This window comes from Cucurbita moschata, unplaced genomic scaffold (genome assembly GCF_002738365.1).
Source record: "Cucurbita moschata cultivar Rifu unplaced genomic scaffold, Cmos_1.0 Cmo_Scf00014, whole genome shotgun sequence".
NCBI classification, from domain to species: Eukaryota; Viridiplantae; Streptophyta; class Magnoliopsida; order Cucurbitales; family Cucurbitaceae; genus Cucurbita; species Cucurbita moschata.
This window is the reverse complement of record NW_019268530.1, coordinates 3,903,116-3,918,957: the sequence shown is the minus strand read 5'-3', so window position 1 is coordinate 3,918,957 and position 15,842 is coordinate 3,903,116. Positions and strand designations below refer to the sequence as shown.

General features: G+C 38.2%; 3 protein-coding genes across 5 annotated transcripts in view; all 3 read left to right on the top strand.

The window, feature by feature from the left end:
• The window catches only part of LOC111452737 (UDP-xylose transporter 3), a 6,964-nt gene extending 4,373 nt beyond the window's left edge, over nucleotides 1-2,591 (top strand). For both annotated transcript variants that reach the window (XM_023093593.1, XM_023093594.1), the window contains exons 5-8: nucleotides 960-1,092; nucleotides 1,494-1,655; nucleotides 1,748-2,023; nucleotides 2,112-2,591. In XM_023093593.1, coding sequence (XP_022949361.1) covers nucleotides 960-1,092; nucleotides 1,494-1,655; nucleotides 1,748-2,023; nucleotides 2,112-2,228 — 688 coding nt within the window. In that variant the 3' untranslated portion in view covers nucleotides 2,229-2,591. The remainder of the gene's footprint in view (nucleotides 1-959; nucleotides 1,093-1,493; nucleotides 1,656-1,747; nucleotides 2,024-2,111) is intronic.
• Nucleotides 2,592-3,853: 1,262 nt separating this feature from the next.
• On the top strand, nucleotides 3,854-6,479 carry LOC111452739 (superoxide dismutase [Mn], mitochondrial-like). The gene is made up of 6 exons (XM_023093596.1): nucleotides 3,854-4,214; nucleotides 4,393-4,439; nucleotides 4,539-4,664; nucleotides 4,762-4,818; nucleotides 5,052-5,129; nucleotides 6,156-6,479. The coding sequence occupies exons 1-6, from the start codon at nucleotides 3,923-3,925 to the stop codon at nucleotides 6,261-6,263; spliced, it is 708 nt and encodes a 235-aa protein (XP_022949364.1). The 5' UTR covers nucleotides 3,854-3,922; the 3' UTR covers nucleotides 6,264-6,479.
• A 96-nt stretch (nucleotides 6,480-6,575) lies between these two features.
• LOC111452735 lies at nucleotides 6,576-15,609 on the top strand. Of its 2 annotated transcripts, XM_023093589.1 has the most exons (10): nucleotides 6,576-6,839; nucleotides 6,947-7,823; nucleotides 8,057-8,242; nucleotides 9,364-9,456; nucleotides 9,561-9,743; nucleotides 9,830-9,932; nucleotides 10,004-10,189; nucleotides 13,642-14,510; nucleotides 14,656-15,119; nucleotides 15,206-15,609. In XM_023093589.1, exons 2-10 carry the CDS (start codon nucleotides 7,563-7,565, stop codon nucleotides 15,273-15,275), a joined length of 2,415 nt encoding a protein of 804 aa, XP_022949357.1. In that variant the 5' UTR covers nucleotides 6,576-6,839; nucleotides 6,947-7,562; the 3' UTR covers nucleotides 15,276-15,609. The 2 variants fall into 2 exon arrangements, with proteins under 2 accessions (XP_022949357.1, XP_022949358.1); XM_023093590.1 differs by lacking the exon at nucleotides 6,576-6,839 and having other exon boundaries at nucleotides 6,919-7,823.
• The last annotated feature ends 233 nt before the right edge of the window (nucleotides 15,610-15,842 follow it).

The window sequence follows — 15,842 nt, the reverse complement described above, 5'->3', positions numbered from 1 at the left end:
TTCCCCCCCCCCCCCCAAAAAAAAAAAAAGAAAAAAGAAAAAAGTGCTGTGATGCTGCTCGGTAGAAATTTTATTCAACCCTATGTGTAGTTGGAAAGCTCTTACATGCACTACCAAAGACTCTTAACTGTCGTATTTTGTGTAATCACAAAGATAATAACGATACCCATTATATTTCTTTCCACTCTTCTGGAACCATTTTTCAGATACAAATTAAACAATTGATTTGGAGATTTGTGCAGCTAGTTCTTAGAAAATCTTCCAACATACCATGCTGGTGTCCTGATGAAAAAGATTAATGGAGGGTAAAATCTGAAATGTTATTTGATTGGATTCTGGAATTAACGAAGAACCTTTATTATCCAGACTTTTGTTAACTTGAGTATACCTCAAGACAGGATTTCTGTTTTTCTATTCTTTCATTTCACCTCTTTCTAATGGTTTCACCGTTAAATAAGCAAAAAAAAATCATAAAGAGGGGGAATAAGAGTAGAAAGAAGGGTACTTCAAATTGATGGATGCAAATAGAATCCCCCTGTTTTAAGAAGGAATTACCTTCTGCCTTGAATGATTCATACTGAAAAGCGAAGTTCCTCCAAACTATTCATCCATTTTTCTTTTACCATTGCATAGACAGATTTGAGTAGGAAGGAAACAGGGACCGGAAAATAAACCATAACTGGACTAAGATATCCCACTTAGAATTTTTTTTTTATTTTTATTTTTTTAATTATTATGATAAGTTTCTTTTAAATATTTATGTAGCTTGACTTCTATGATAATTTCATTAATCTTTTCTTGGTTGTTGGTCAATTGTGAGCACTTTAAATGATAATTATATTTTTCAATTTTGTCTATTAGATGGATGGTTTCGCTGCTGAGTGTATTAGGTTTTCATTATATTATCCTGTCTAAATATATTACCTGGCAGCATATTGACATCTATGATACTATTGCAGTAGAAGCATCCAGTTTTCACTCACGATCCTCCTCCTGGGTGTTGGAATTGCAACTGTGACGGATCTACAACTAAATGCCCTTGGCTCTTTCTTGTCTCTCCTCGCAGTTCTTACCACATGTGTTGCACAAATTGTATCCTAAGCTAAGTTACTTTTACTCTTGGTATTCACTTTGCATGCCCTTTGATGACTGGCTATGATGTGTGGGCTAAAAGCTAGTCTTGTTGAAGCACTGATTTAATTTTTTTTTTTTTTTTCTTTTTTTCTAGTCTATTTATTTGTGGAGTGGAAAACGTTTTTCATGAGTCCACCCGTCACAATATTTCTTTAGCAAGTGTATTTTTTTAATTAATTAATTAATTTGGAAGCATATGATTAGTTGCTAGCACCTTTCTCCTTTCCTAGTTAATGTGAATATTAAGATTTATTTATTTATTTTAGTTAATTTAATTAGTTGAGTGAGTGAGTGGCTTATTGCTCTAGTTTTTCTGCTTTTTTCCTTTTCCGTTCAAGACCTTGACCAGTTAAACGTAGATGACAAACACCATTCAGAAGAAGTTCAAAGTTTCTTCAACACAACTTCTATACCAGTCTTGTCCCTATCAGGCATTAACTCTGTTCATCGCTGGCCCATTTCTGGATTGGTGTCTGACTGATCTAAATGTTTTTGCTTTCAAATACACTCCCCAAGTGCTGGTGAGAGTTCAACAACAATTTAGCTTCCCCCTTCCCCCTTCCTAACTATATATCACTTCTGACATGAATTATTTTTGTGCTTCTCTGTACAGTTCTTTATTGTTCTCTCCTGCCTTATTTCTGTCTCAGTCAACTTCAGTACGTTTCTAGTTATTGGAAAGACTTCTGCAGTTACATATCAAGTCCTAGGACATCTAAAAACATGTTTAGTTTTGGGCTTTGGCTATGTTCTACTTCACGATCCATTTAGCTGGCGCAACATTTTGGGAATTCTGGTTGCCATAGTTGGAATGGTTCTATATTCTTATTGTTGCACCCTCGAGAGCCAACAAAAGTCCAATGAAGTATCATCAGCACAGCTATCCCAGGTACTATAAGTAGTAGTAGTTCTGCAATTGACATGTTATCTCTTCCTCTACTGCCATGGAACTTAAACGATCTACATGTTATTTATAGGTGAAAGAAAGTGAATCTGATCCCCTAATAAGCGTAGAAAATGGAACGGCAATCTTAGGCGACGGCGTGGGCCCTAAAGCTCCGGCATGGAGTTCAAACAAGGACCTGCATGCATAATAACGTCGTCGCCCGTCTTTTCAGACGAATTTTGTTATAGCCCAAATCGTTGAATCAAGATATCCCGCCCCCAGCAATGAAGAGATTGCTGGCCAGACGGCTTCTCATGCCGATTGCTGCTGTTGTGTTGTATCAAGAGTGCGACGACATCTATTATTGAAGTATAAAAATTAGAAGAGAGGTAGAGGAAACTCTTTCTCATTTAGCAGTTATATGAGTATTGTTAAAGTAAATGATTCTGTCAGATTATTGACGACGCATATCCAAATGTTTTTGAAGATCAGAGAACATAGACTGTTTTTACAACGTCTTGAAGAACAATATTTTTTCATAAATTGCAATTTTGGTGATGATTTATAGCTATTCCTCGTTTCACTGTCAGTGTAGTGGAAGATGATGGGTGCGTGCAGGAGAGTAAAAAGTGAATTTCCAGTAATTTTACTGCGTATTGAGAGATGATACATGGATAGATGCTGCCTATACTCTTCTGTGTTTCCTGTCTTTTTGAGACGTCTCAATGATCAGGGAGTGAGCAAAAAGGTTAACTGAAACAGTTATTTATAACTGTATTTATTATATATAAAAAAAATGAATATCAAATATATATATATATATCTACATCTACATCTGCTAGCATGTGATGTTTGTCCATAGAATCGAGTGCTTGTGAATGGGCAGAGCCAGGTGCTCTTATTTTATGATGGTAGGGACGATTGCTTCCATTACTGACTAGAAAGTCACCAAATTCACCTTTAGGTGCTTCCACTACGATATAGGTAGAAGAAGCTGATATGGAAAAACCTTCTATATAAACCGATGATGATCTTGTAGTCATTTGGTCGGGTATTGAAAGAAAAAGCTTGCATTTGCTCCTATGAGAATATAACCGGTCGCATCTTTCTCTAAACCTATGGTGGTATTTCATGAGCTTTATTGATTTTCATTTTTAAAGCAAAACCTACCTTAATTATTATTGTTTTTTTTTTCTCAATGAAAACCATGCTTCGAAATTGGCCCCGAAGTTATATATTTTTCTACGAATAGGACTTGGCAAAACCGCATGTTGAAATTTTAAAACAACATAAATATTCAAGTCCGAAGTTCTAACACCCTCTGATTCTGGGGATGTAGCTTAGTTGGTAGAGCTACGCTCTTGCAATTGGACCGTTGCAATTACGGGTTAGATTCTAATTATTTAGGTGATAATAATAGTATTTTGTACTTGAACTAGTGGTTTACGTTTTTTAACTAATGAAGAGAAGATGACCAAAACATGGCACTGAAAGACTCTAATGAGATAAATATGGGTTGTCGACCGTACATGAACTATAGTTGGAGTCAGGGACTCTCTTAGGATTTCTTCACCGAGAATCTCTAAGGAAGAGGACGTTGTTCAAGAATAGGTGGAGGGGATCCGAGCTCAAATTGATACTTGTAATTAAAATAAAAAAATTATTATTTTTAGTTCAAGAGTATATGAATGTATCTCACCTTGGAGTTTTGAGTTATACTAATATTAAAAAAATTATAGTTTAAAAAAGAATTGAGCTAATTTTTATAATAATAATAATAATATAATAAAAAAAGAGTTTTGGTGTAGCGAGCACTAGACCACTTGAAGCCGCCTGTGTCGAGCAGCTGAGGTCGATATTGTGGTGTGTGAGAAAGGAAGTGAGAGAGAGAGAGTATCGACAATGGCTCTTCGAATTCTTAGCAGGAAAAACCTAACGCCGACAATTTCTGGAGCGATACGGTCTGGACATTTTCGCGGCTTCCAGACCTTCTCCTTGCCCGACCTCCCTTACGACTATGGCGCTCTTGAGCCCGTCATCCATGCCGAAATCATGCAGCTTCATCACCAGAAGCACCATCAAGCCTACATCACCAACTATAACAAGGCTCTTGAGCAGCTTCACGAGGCCATCAACAAAGGCGACACTTCCGCTGTTGTCAAGTTGCAAAGTGCCATCAAATTCAATGGCGGAGGTTTTCTTTCATTTCTCGATGTCTTTTGATTTCAGATTATGATACATGTTCAGTTTCTCATTGTATTGTTATTCAAATCAGATCGAGTTGCTCAATTAGGGAATTTTACGATATTGATTGACTGAATTGAGTTCGTATATCGTTTCTTAACATATTAACCGATCGTTTTCTTTTTAAGGTCACGTCAATCATTCGATTTTCTGGAAAAATCTCGCTTCTATTCATGTAAGTCTCAGTCCTTGTGTCGATGATTTGGTTTCTAGGTCAATTCTCAATTTCTTGATGTTTTAATCTATCTATGTATCTTGTGTAATATATTTACAGGAAGGGGGTGGTGAGCCTCCAAAGGGATCTCTAGGATGGGCGATCGACACTCAGTTCGGTTCTCTTGAAGCCTTGATTCAGAGGGTCAACGCAGAAGGTGCTGCTTTACAGGGCTCTGGATGGGTGGTATGTTTTCTCCCCTATATGTATTTGGTTTTTCGTTTTTGTCCACCACCTGATATAATATAGACGTTTAACTGATGCTTTTTAACGTTCTTTCTAGTGGCTTGCTCTGGATAAAGAACTGAAGAAGCTGTCGGTTGAAACCACGGCCAATCAGGTATAACTCTTGGTTTATTTGTTTTAAAGCTACAAACATGTTGCAGATGCAGTCTTGTTCTATTTCTGTTTTCGTTGATGCCTTCTGTGATCTCTTATTTATTTGCCCAATTATTTTGCGTTAAGTATTTTATGGAGTCAGGGTTTTTATTTTTATCACTTGTTTGTAGAATTTTAGCGTGTTTGGTTATAATTGAAATATGAAAGTCATGTGGCTGATGCACTTCTTTGCAGGATCCTCTTGTGACTAAAGGATCTGCCTTAGTTCCTCTGCTTGGGATCGATGTTTGGGAGCATGCGTATTACTTGCAGGTAAATGTTTTCTACTTTTTCCCTACATTAGTATGATTCTCTCTCTTTTTCCAAGTGTCTATCTGGATAAGATCATGTACTCTTTTGAAGATTATCCTCATTTAATGTGAGATCCCACGTCGGTTGGGGAGGAGAACAAAACATTCTTTACAAGGGTGTGGAAACCTCTCCCTAGCAGACACATTTTAAAAACCTTGAAGGGAAACCTGAAAGGGAAAGCCCAAAAAGGACAATATCGGCTAGCGGTGGGCTTGGGTTGTTACAAATGGAGAGATGTGTCAGTGAGGAGGCTATCTCCCGAAGGGGGTGGACATGAGGTGGTGTGCCAGCAAGGACGCTGGGCCCCGAGGGGGGTGGATTGGAGGGTCCCACATCAATTGGAGAAGAGAACGTGTGCCAGCGAGGACGCTGGCATGAGGGGGGTGGATTGTGAGATCCCACGTCAGTTGAGGAGGAGAACGAAACATTCCTTTTAAGGGTGTGGAAACCTCTCCCTAGCAGGCATGTTTTAAAAACCTTGATGGGAAGCCTGGGAGGGAAATTCCAAAGAGGACAACAACTGTTAGCCGTGGGTTTCGGCTGTTACATTTTTATAATTTACTGTGGTGGTTGGGATACTTGGTAGTGATGCTTTTAAATGGATGGAATTTGGTGATAATTAACTTGTGGAGGAAATTTGCGTTTGATTTTTTGCTTATTGTGTTGAAGATTTTCGTACTGAAAAGCTATAATGTAATATATGTTATATATATATATATAACATCCCCAAGGGATGGCCTTGTTGTCTAAGGCCAGCAGTCTCTGAGTATCACTTGTAGCATCTACCCTAAGGTCGCATTTTTCGAATCTATGGGCGAGCTTAGTACCAAAAACCTTTGATGTTTCCATGGGTCTTGTGGCGGGTTTAGACTTTTAGAAAAGAAAATGAATGTTATAATAGGCATCCATCATATTTGGCCTGCAATTATTAACTGCCTATATTTTGCTGCCTGCTTATTTAATATTTTCATTTTTTCCATGATACAGTACAAAAATGTCAGACCAGACTACCTGAAGAACATATGGAAAGTCATAAACTGGAAGTATGCTGATGAGATTTTCGCGAAAGAAGCTCCCCTAGTTGAGAGTCGTTAAGAAAAAAGTCCCTTGGGTCCATTTGTTGAATCTTCTTTTAGCTGTTTTCTGGTGAAATATTGAATAACGAACATCCTTGTATGCATGGATGTTCAAGCCTTGTAATGAGATGAAATGTATCTTTCTTTGGCCACCTGGGTTCAGTTTTTCCCCAGTCATATGCCTTTTACAGTTCATGTTCTTGTAACATCTATGTTCAAATCCTCTGTTATTGTTCACAATTTTGCCCACACACCACACACGGGCACACATGGCACGAACATTAATATTGAATGGAAGAGGGGAAGGCAGGCTGTATCTAAGAGAAGAAGAAATCATTGTTGTATGTGTTAAATAGGAAGGTTGAAGTCAGGCACATTGGAAAGAGACAAAATGAAATGAGCAACGTGATATGCGTAGACTTTTTGTATGTTCCATGTATGTGCAATGGTGGTGAAGTAATGAACCATCTTTTCTTGTAGACTGCGTGCGGCAAATGCGGAAGAAAAGCCAAAACTATAATGGGTCAATCGCCGCATCAGATTGGAAGACGACGACATGGGGGGAAAGGATGGAGTTTTTTGAGTTAGCTGTTTGGTTGGCCATCCTTAACCATCTAAATCTAATTCTAATTCTAAATCTAAATCTTGTATTATAGCTCTTGACAACCTCATAGCCTAATGATTTTGTTTAATGATTTTCAGTAACCGAGGGCGGTTTATGGCAAACCAATAATTACCATAATGGGCAAAGAGAAGGATCAAAATAGAGCTCACAATCGCCGCTGCTGTTTTAGTTTTACCTGCTGCGAGATCATTCACAGCAAGGGCGCAAGCGCGGGGAGGGGAAGGCCAAGCCAAGCCAAGCCAAGGGCACAGCGGAAGAGGGAGGCTTTCTGTTTCCCCCCATAAAACGACGTCCGCGAACCCACAAACCGAGACTTTTTCACAAATCAACGCGGTGAGGTTTGACGTTCCATTTCTTCTTTTCCATTGCGCGCTGTGTCGCATTCCGTTTCTTCCACCCAAATTTGTGTATCCCATACGCCCACTGGATACTACTCCGCCACCCACCATCTGGGTCTCCGATTCTGGGATCACATTGCCATTTCATCCAACTCTTTGTTCTTCTTCTTCCTTCCTTCTCTTGATTCTTTTTCTTTCTTTTATTGGGTCGTCGGTTAATTCTGTCCTTTGCATTATTAATGGACCCGTCTTGAAATTCCCATTTTCTTGTTTTTCTCGGCGCTTCCTTAAACCTGGATAATGCCCTTTTCTTGCTGCGTTTATTAGTTTCTTCGATTTTCTCTTGATTAATTACATGAGTGATCTCCAAGTCTGTTCGCCTCGGCACCATGGCATCTTATTGGGTGGCGATTATTCCTGCCCCCATTTGTCAAGATTGCCATTTCCCACATTGAATTCTGATCCGTCGTTAATTACTTCTGAAAATTGGTTAAGAGCCGAGAATACTGCTGGTTGTATCCTTCGTAGAATTCAGCCCACTTCCGTGGCCGAGCAGAAGAGACAGGAGATTGTTGATTATGTTCAAGGATTGATCAGAACTCGTATCGGATGTGAGGTAACTTTTCCAAGTGAATTTTGTTTATAGATTTATATTTGGTTACTTTCTTAGTTTTGTAATCTGATGGCTGTTTCTGTTTATCTTTGTACTTTGAATTGCTTACGCACATTGCTCGTGATATACATTAAAAACATTGTTTTTTTCCGTTGAACTAAAGATGAATTGTGTTTAGCTGATTGTACTTTTGATGGGTTTTCAATTCAATATGATTCATTTGGCTTCACTAACAGGTATTTCCATATGGTTCTGTGCCACTCAAAACGTATATTCCTGATGGAGATATAGATTTGACTGCCATCTGCTGTGCAAACACAGAGAGTGCTGTGGTTTCTGACGTTCATACTGTTCTCAAGGAACAAGAAATAAATGGGGCTTCTCAGTTTGAAGTGAAGGATGTTCATTGCATTGATGCTGAGGTTCCACCCTACCCTACCCTCTAGATAAAAATAAATAGAAAAATAAAGAAAGAAACAAAGTAAGAAACAAAGAAACAAAGAAAAACGCAAGGAAAGAAAGAATTGAACCATGAAATTATGGGTTTTTTTTTTTTTTTTAAAAACTTTCGTTTGACTTAATTTTTCTTATGATTGCCTATGGCTTTATATTAGAAATTTGGTGAGGCATTATTTTAGTTCTCTTATAGATATCTTCTGAGATTTTTTATGCATGGTAGAGCTGGAGGTTGTATGTTATGTTTCTACATATTATTCAAAACCTGCAGTAGCTTCAAGCTCGTCTCAATGGGTGGTCAATATTTTCTTGGGTTAAATAATTTATTTCATAAAGCTGCCTAGGGAATATGATATTGTTTTATTATTGGTTCAAACACTGAAATAATCAGTTCAAAGTGTACTGTATTTCTAACTTTTTTTTTTTTTTTAACTGATCCATCCATTATAAAAAAAATTGTTTTAAAAAAAAAGAGAACATTCCTGTTGTTATTCTGGCTTGAAAAGCTCAAGAAACTCTTAAATGGTTTGTCTTGCTTTTAGTGCTCTTGATATATGCTAGTTGGGCTTACAAAATATATAATTTATATAAAAAGAAAAAGTAAGAATGCTTATTTGGGTCAATCAATCATGACCCTGTGACAGCTTTTTAAATTGATTCTTCACCCCGTTTAACATGTTTTCTTTGCGTCTTACGTCTGTTCAATGCCTGGTGAGCTGAGATAACATGAGCTTGAACATTCTAGTCCCTGTAAGTTGTGGAGGGTGAAGTTTAAAATCCACGTAGAATTTTCAAAATGTACAATTATCTTCTCTGTGTGATGGATTTTGAGCATTTAAATTTCAGTTGTGACAACCTTTCCCCTCAACCATCGTTAAGATCATGGATATGAGGTATCATGGAACTTTGAATTAATAACCAATTCCGGTCTAACCTAGGTGATTGGTCTTCAATGCATTGATGTAAATGGATGTTAATACTTTTATTTCTTGATTGAAGTCTCTGGTGTTTCTTGTTAAACTGAAAAAGTTTTTACTAGTTCAGGTTGGATAAGATTTATTTTCCCTTTTTGTACTTCTGTTGACAGGTTAAGCTTGTGAAATGCGTAGTTCAAAACATAGTAGTTGATATATCCTTTAATCAGCTGGGAGGTCTCTCCACCCTGTGTTTTCTTGAACGGGTATGGTTGGATGTTAACTACTATTTTTTAAAATTCTAAGCTTTCACGCCTGAATTACAATATTAGGTGGCTTAATTTTATGCTTTGATATTGGCTATAATTAGGTTGATCGTATTGCTGGTAAAGATCATCTTTTCAAAAGGAGCATTATTCTGTTAAAAGCTTGGTGCTATTATGAAAGTCGAATTCTTGGCGCTCACCATGGATTGATATCAACATATGCTTTGGAAACACTTGTCCTGTATATTTTCCATCTCTTTCATGGTTCTTTGCATAGCCCTTTGGCAGTGAGTAACCATTTAAAGTCAAGATTTAATTATCTACTTGCATAGGTCAGTTTCACTATCTAATTCTGCTTTGCTTGTTCAAATAGGTCCTCTATAGGTTTTTGGAATACTTCAGCGTATTTGATTGGGAAAATTATTGTATCAGCCTGCAAGGACCCGTTAGCAAATCTTCCTTACCTGATATAGTGGGTAAGAATTATTTTGCCGTAAGATTGGATAGGTTACTCATTGCTTTCTTGACTTATGGTGGGTTTGCACAGCTGAAACACCAGAAAATGGTGGCCATGAGCTATTGCTGAGAGATGACTTCCTTAGAAACTGCATGGAAATGTACTCAATTTCATCTGGGAGGTCTGAGCCAAGCTTGAGGGGTTTTACCCTGAAGCATCTGAATATAATTGATCCCCTAAAGGAAAATAACAACCTTGGGCGCAGTGTTAGTAGAGGTATTTACCTGCTTTCTGTGTTTATTGCTTTAAAAAGTGCGTGTAGTTTCCTTGATCTCTTCTTTTTCTAATCCTGATATTCTTGCTGTTGCTGTGTGAATTGGTTGATGGTACATATAATTTTATTGCAGAGTAAACCCCTTCCCTTCCGGTGCACCCCCAACCCCACCCCAAGATCTTAATGCAAAAAAGTTTCTGTAGTTTCTCTTAGTATGATGAATTATTTCATTTCTTTCAACATCGATATAAAAGAGTTTGGTAAAAATTCAAATGAACGTTGAAAGTTGAATTGCATGGAATTTGAGAAGCTTTACGAAGTCTTTTGTTTTATTTTACTTTTATATTTGACATATTTGTTTTAAAAGTTTCATAAAATATTATCGTTTGTGAATGTTTTTTCTATCCTTTCATGAGATACAAAATTCATTCATTAAATGAAATTAACGAGGGGGAGGGGGAGAATCTTAAAACCCTGAGCAACAACTTATATGCTAGAAAGAGGGGAAAGGGAATAAATCCCTGGCCAGTTGGCCATGCCTTGTGTTTGTTGGTGGGTGGGGGAACATCTGTTTGGAGTGAATTTTCGTTAGGGAAAGCGAGCCAGCCCACTCAAAGGCTGTGCTTTTGGTTTATGAGCTGTCAGCACCATTTTGTGCATCTTTCGAAGTAAACAATTGGAATAGACCTAATATATTGGAATTAGAGCAAGCTCGGGGAAACTAGGAAAATGGTGCAGAAGAAATGGGAAGGGTAGTTGGACCTTACCGACAAATTGCAAGTGTTATCAAAAGAATAACTCCAGAGGATTTGAACCCTAGAACAAACAATTGAGCATATCTCTGCACCTCGTGGATAACAGAGCGTACCCACAATGTTATTAGAATTTTTTCCTAGAAGATGAAGTTCACCGGAGATGAAGCTCTGTGTGAGCCAAAAATATTAGAAGATCTGTCCGAACCCAAGGGTAAACAAGTTCAATGGACACACGTTCAAATAAGTGGAATATCAGTATTCACCGAATTGGATTTCTGATTCTTGGTTGTTCTGAGGAAAATAAACTCACATGAACTCTCTTTCTTTTACCTTTTTAATCAATTGTTTGCACTCATCATCTATGCCCCATGTAGCTTTGAACTTTCAAACGATTGGAAGCCAATTCTTGCATAATCAGGTAGTTAAAATTTTGGCAATGAAATCTTGAAACACGCAACCACAATAATCTAATAGAAAAACTATGACAAAAGCAAAATGATGAGTAAGATGAATCACCTGTATCAACAGATTGAACAAACTGAACATCTAGATCTGCACCTGGAATTAGCTGGTGATCCATAAAAGACTATTGAGTAGTGTCAAGGGGATGGGGCCTACAGAATGCGGTTTGATGTCTGCAGGTAAAGAGAGACAATTTAGTCACAACCCAATTCTGAAGTATGGCTAGGCAATCTTACTCACATTGGCTTTGGTGCCCATGTCGTTTGGCTAATAGTGGGCCAAAAGATATTGAATTGTGATGGAAGCAATGGTTTTCAAGGAATACAAATAACCTCTAGTATTTTTGAATTACAACTCACGTGCTGTACATTCAGCACGAAACAACCTCGAGTGTGTATTTGTACCTTAGAAAATCTGCATTTCCAACTTCTTGAATTTGCTTTGATCACTACTTGCCTCATTCGCCTACCTTGGATCAATTCTTTTTTCCATCTCGGAACACACCTCTTTCATATGAAACAAGGATTGGCTTGTGGTCATAACTGATGATTTTCATTTCTCTGTTGTTTTCTCAGCAATCATTAAAACCATCGGTCTTTTATTCTCCTTCTTTCAGTAGACAATCTCTCCAGGTTCTTTTCTAGAATTACTAGAACCTATTTTATCCAAGTAATTTCTTTCTTCTCACCCTTTCTAGTCTCTCTTCTACTTGCCTCGACCCATTTGTCGTGTTTTCCTCAGGCTGAAAAAACGTGCTTTGGTACCAGTTTGTTAGATATCTGATACCCAAATCACCTCTTAAATACACAGAAAAATGCACAAAGACATAATTCAAGAATCCAACACTATTTATTGAGAGTTCTATTGGGAGTTCCTCAATAGGCAGTGTATTATTAAAGCTTATTTTTGAAATAGTCTCAAACACAAAATACCACCCAGCTATTCGAGAGAGCTGTTACTCTCCACAAAGACAACTCTTCCCCAAAATCAACATACCCCCACCTCATGGTTTACAATCCATTTTCCCCCAACTACCCTTTCTAAGTCCTACAGAGGCATCCTTGAGTTCAGTCACCCTGCTCGACGAGACCCAACCCAGATGGCCTCCACCTCTATTGATCTCCCAGTCCCTCCAAACCATGTTCCACCTCCAGGAGAGCCTTCCTTCCCATCATGAAATTGAACATCATATTTAGCTGGATAGTCTCTAGTTGATGTTCCCCCCTACTGCTACCCATGTTTAGAAAGTAGAGATTAAGAGGATTGAGGAAATAATGACATCTGCGATCATTTATAGTTGCAGCAACCCTTACTCTAGCCCAAATCTTTTGTATATACTAAGAGGGCTCAGAAGAGAAATACATCCCAGACAAGTAAATTATGCCTTGTACTTTGCAGGCAATAGTAGTGAGGTAGGCTGTAGGCAAGTGTCATTTTGGAGTGAATTTGCATGAAGAGATGTGACTGCCCTCTCTAATAGGACGTGCATTTTTTATTTTGTGCTCCCAACGCCATTTTGTCTTCCAATGTGAACTATCAGACAGAGAGTCCAACCCTAAATAAGAGATTACAAAATACCCTCTAGTTGGTAATAAGGAATGGAAGCATGAAATTAACCACCATAGGCCAAATCATGGTAGTCACCTACTTAGGATTTAATACCTTGCAATAATAAATAAAAGATCATGAAATTCACACCAAGAAAGGGTTTGAAGAATGAGAGAATCCGTAAAGATACAGAAGCCAAATTCATTGACAAATTGAGAAATTCCAAAGGAAGTTGTCTTCCAAATTTTGTTTATACTATGTATCATCGGTCAAATGCTGGCTTGTCTTGGCTATTTAATTTTATTTATAATCTTTTATTATATCTAAATAGCTTGTAACCATTGGAGTAGATTGACATATGCACATATTTTTCCTGGAAAGGCTTACTTTTGGTCGGTATTTATATATTATCAGTCGATTGTTGGCTTGGATGTTTATTTTTATTTATAATCCTTTATGTATTTAGAAGCTTTGTAACCATCAGACATGTGCATATATTTCTCCTGAAAAGGCTTACTTTTGGACAATGTATCTTTACCAAGTTCAAAACCTAATCTTTTGAAAAAGAGAAAAGGTATTGCAGCGTTCGTGTCATGTTCTCCCAGTATGTTTGTACTTAGATTACAAGTTGCAATTATCCTTTAGTACACACGCTTCATATTCTGATCATGCATCGTTGTTTGGTGTAGGAAATTTTTACCGAATACGCAGTGCTTTCAAATATGGAGCTCGTAAGCTAGGTTGGATTCTTTTATTACCGGAAGAAAGAATGGAAGCTGAACTTAAGAAGTTCTTTGCCAACACTTTAGACAGGCACTGTTGGACTAATGCAGAATTCCCTACCTTGGATGCTCGCCTTGGGGTTTCAGTGCAGTCATCTGCACCGTTGAAGACATATTTTCAAGACAAAGCATGTTTGGAGCCAACATTACGCATCAGGGATGAGAAGGCATTAGTAATTGAAAGTTCTTTCACAAAATTATGTTTGCTAGGGCGTAAAGTCGCAAGGAACGTCCAGAAGCCAGAGACTGCTGTTGTTCTTGATACAAGTGGCACTAACGACACACCTAAATCGTCTTCCTCGCTTTCCAACCAGACTAATGCGGTCTTAGAGAACACTTATCGTGCCCCACAGAATGGGTTTCTAGGCTTGTTAGGCAGTCAAATGACCAAAGATTGCTTTAATAATGATGGCGTAAAGGGTTTTAACGAAAGATGCAATGGAGGCCTCGGAAGCTTTGATGATGTAGGAAAGTTATTAGACCTTTGCGGGGATTATGATAGTTGCTTTAAGAACCTTAGATATAGTCAGATTTGTGACAAGTATAACATTTCCCCTCCAACCCTACCATTAAGTCCACCCATGTCACCCCATAGGCAGAGGAACTATCCTTGGCCAGCCACCCATCAATCCCAAATACGCAATCCTAATGTACCTACTGGAATTGAACAAAATGGGTTCGCCATGGGACTACAGTCGAACCTGGTGAATAATTTTGGTACTGTTTTCGAGGAAAAGAGAAGGCCACAAGGAATTGGTACTTACTTCCCTAGGACGGTATTCCATGAAACCTTCATCTTCTTTTTATAACCATTCTCCTACGTTAAAATTTTCGTCGCTTTGTTTGAAATCATTGTGCTCCTTGCATATGTTGTTCAGAAATCCATGATATTGTTATGACGTTGTAGTTGATTGTTTGCAGAATACTTGTACATATAGAGACAGGCAATCTCAAGCAAAGGGAAAGAGTCAAGGACAGATGACTCGGAGTCAATTGCCACGGCTAGATTGCAGTAATAATCAATCATCCACAACTCCACAAGAACTGAGCATATATACGGGAGGCGGCCTTGAATTTTCGGAAGCTGAATTTCCAGTTCTTGGTAACGGCAAAACGGGATCATCAGGTTCACCACCACCACCCTTGTCTTACCTTTCGAGATGGAAAACTCCGCATGGTAGTAGTAGTAATGATTCCTGGCCACACGATGAAGTTGTTGAACCTTGGCCGATTAACCCCGAGCCTTGTGATGCAACCATCCCAGAAGCAAGCAGCAGCCCATCAGAGCAAGTTGTTACTTCAGACCTTCAGGGCTCATCATCATCTGGGATTGGGTCGTCAGCTACGGAAGGTCTTAAACGAGAAGAAGAAAACAACCAAGAAAGGTCTGATTTAACTTTTAAAAAGTTTACTAAGCTGCTCTATGGACTCGTTTTAATTAAAAAAAAAAAAAAAAAAAATGGCATTTCAGGGTTGTTGTTGTTGCTGAACAAGCTTTCCATTTGAAGAACGATGAAGATTTTCCCCCACTCTCCCATTGAGTGTTGTAGTAGAGGTGAGGTGAATGCAGCAGACAACAAGGAAGTGTAGGAGTTTTTGCCTCTGTCTCTAGCTGCTGCTGGTCTGGTAGGTACGGCATCCAAGAAAGAGCTGTGTATATTTGATAGAATCAATGGCCTCCGACACTTCCTTGACCGTTTACTGGAAAATGGAGGGGTATTGGAGTGAGTAGGTGAACTTGTGTTTAACTGTGTGAGATACCACCACCACCACCACCACCACCATAGATTGCATCAGTAGTTATGTGCTTTCTGCTCTGTAAAACTGCCTATGTTGAATGCACAAAAGTCACACACAACTGTGTTGAACCTAAAACCTATTTCTTGTGCTTCAATGTTTGACACAGCCATCCAATGTGGACTTCCCAATTATGCTCTAGAAAACCACTTTGTTTTCCTTCACTCTGCTTCATAATTCTTATCTTTTCTCTTTCTTACATAAAAGTTAACATTTTTTTTTTTTTTTTTACGGTCCTTACATAGGTATGCACGTTTACTAACTGTACTTTTAAAAAACTATCAATGCACGCCTATGAAGTTGACTCTCTA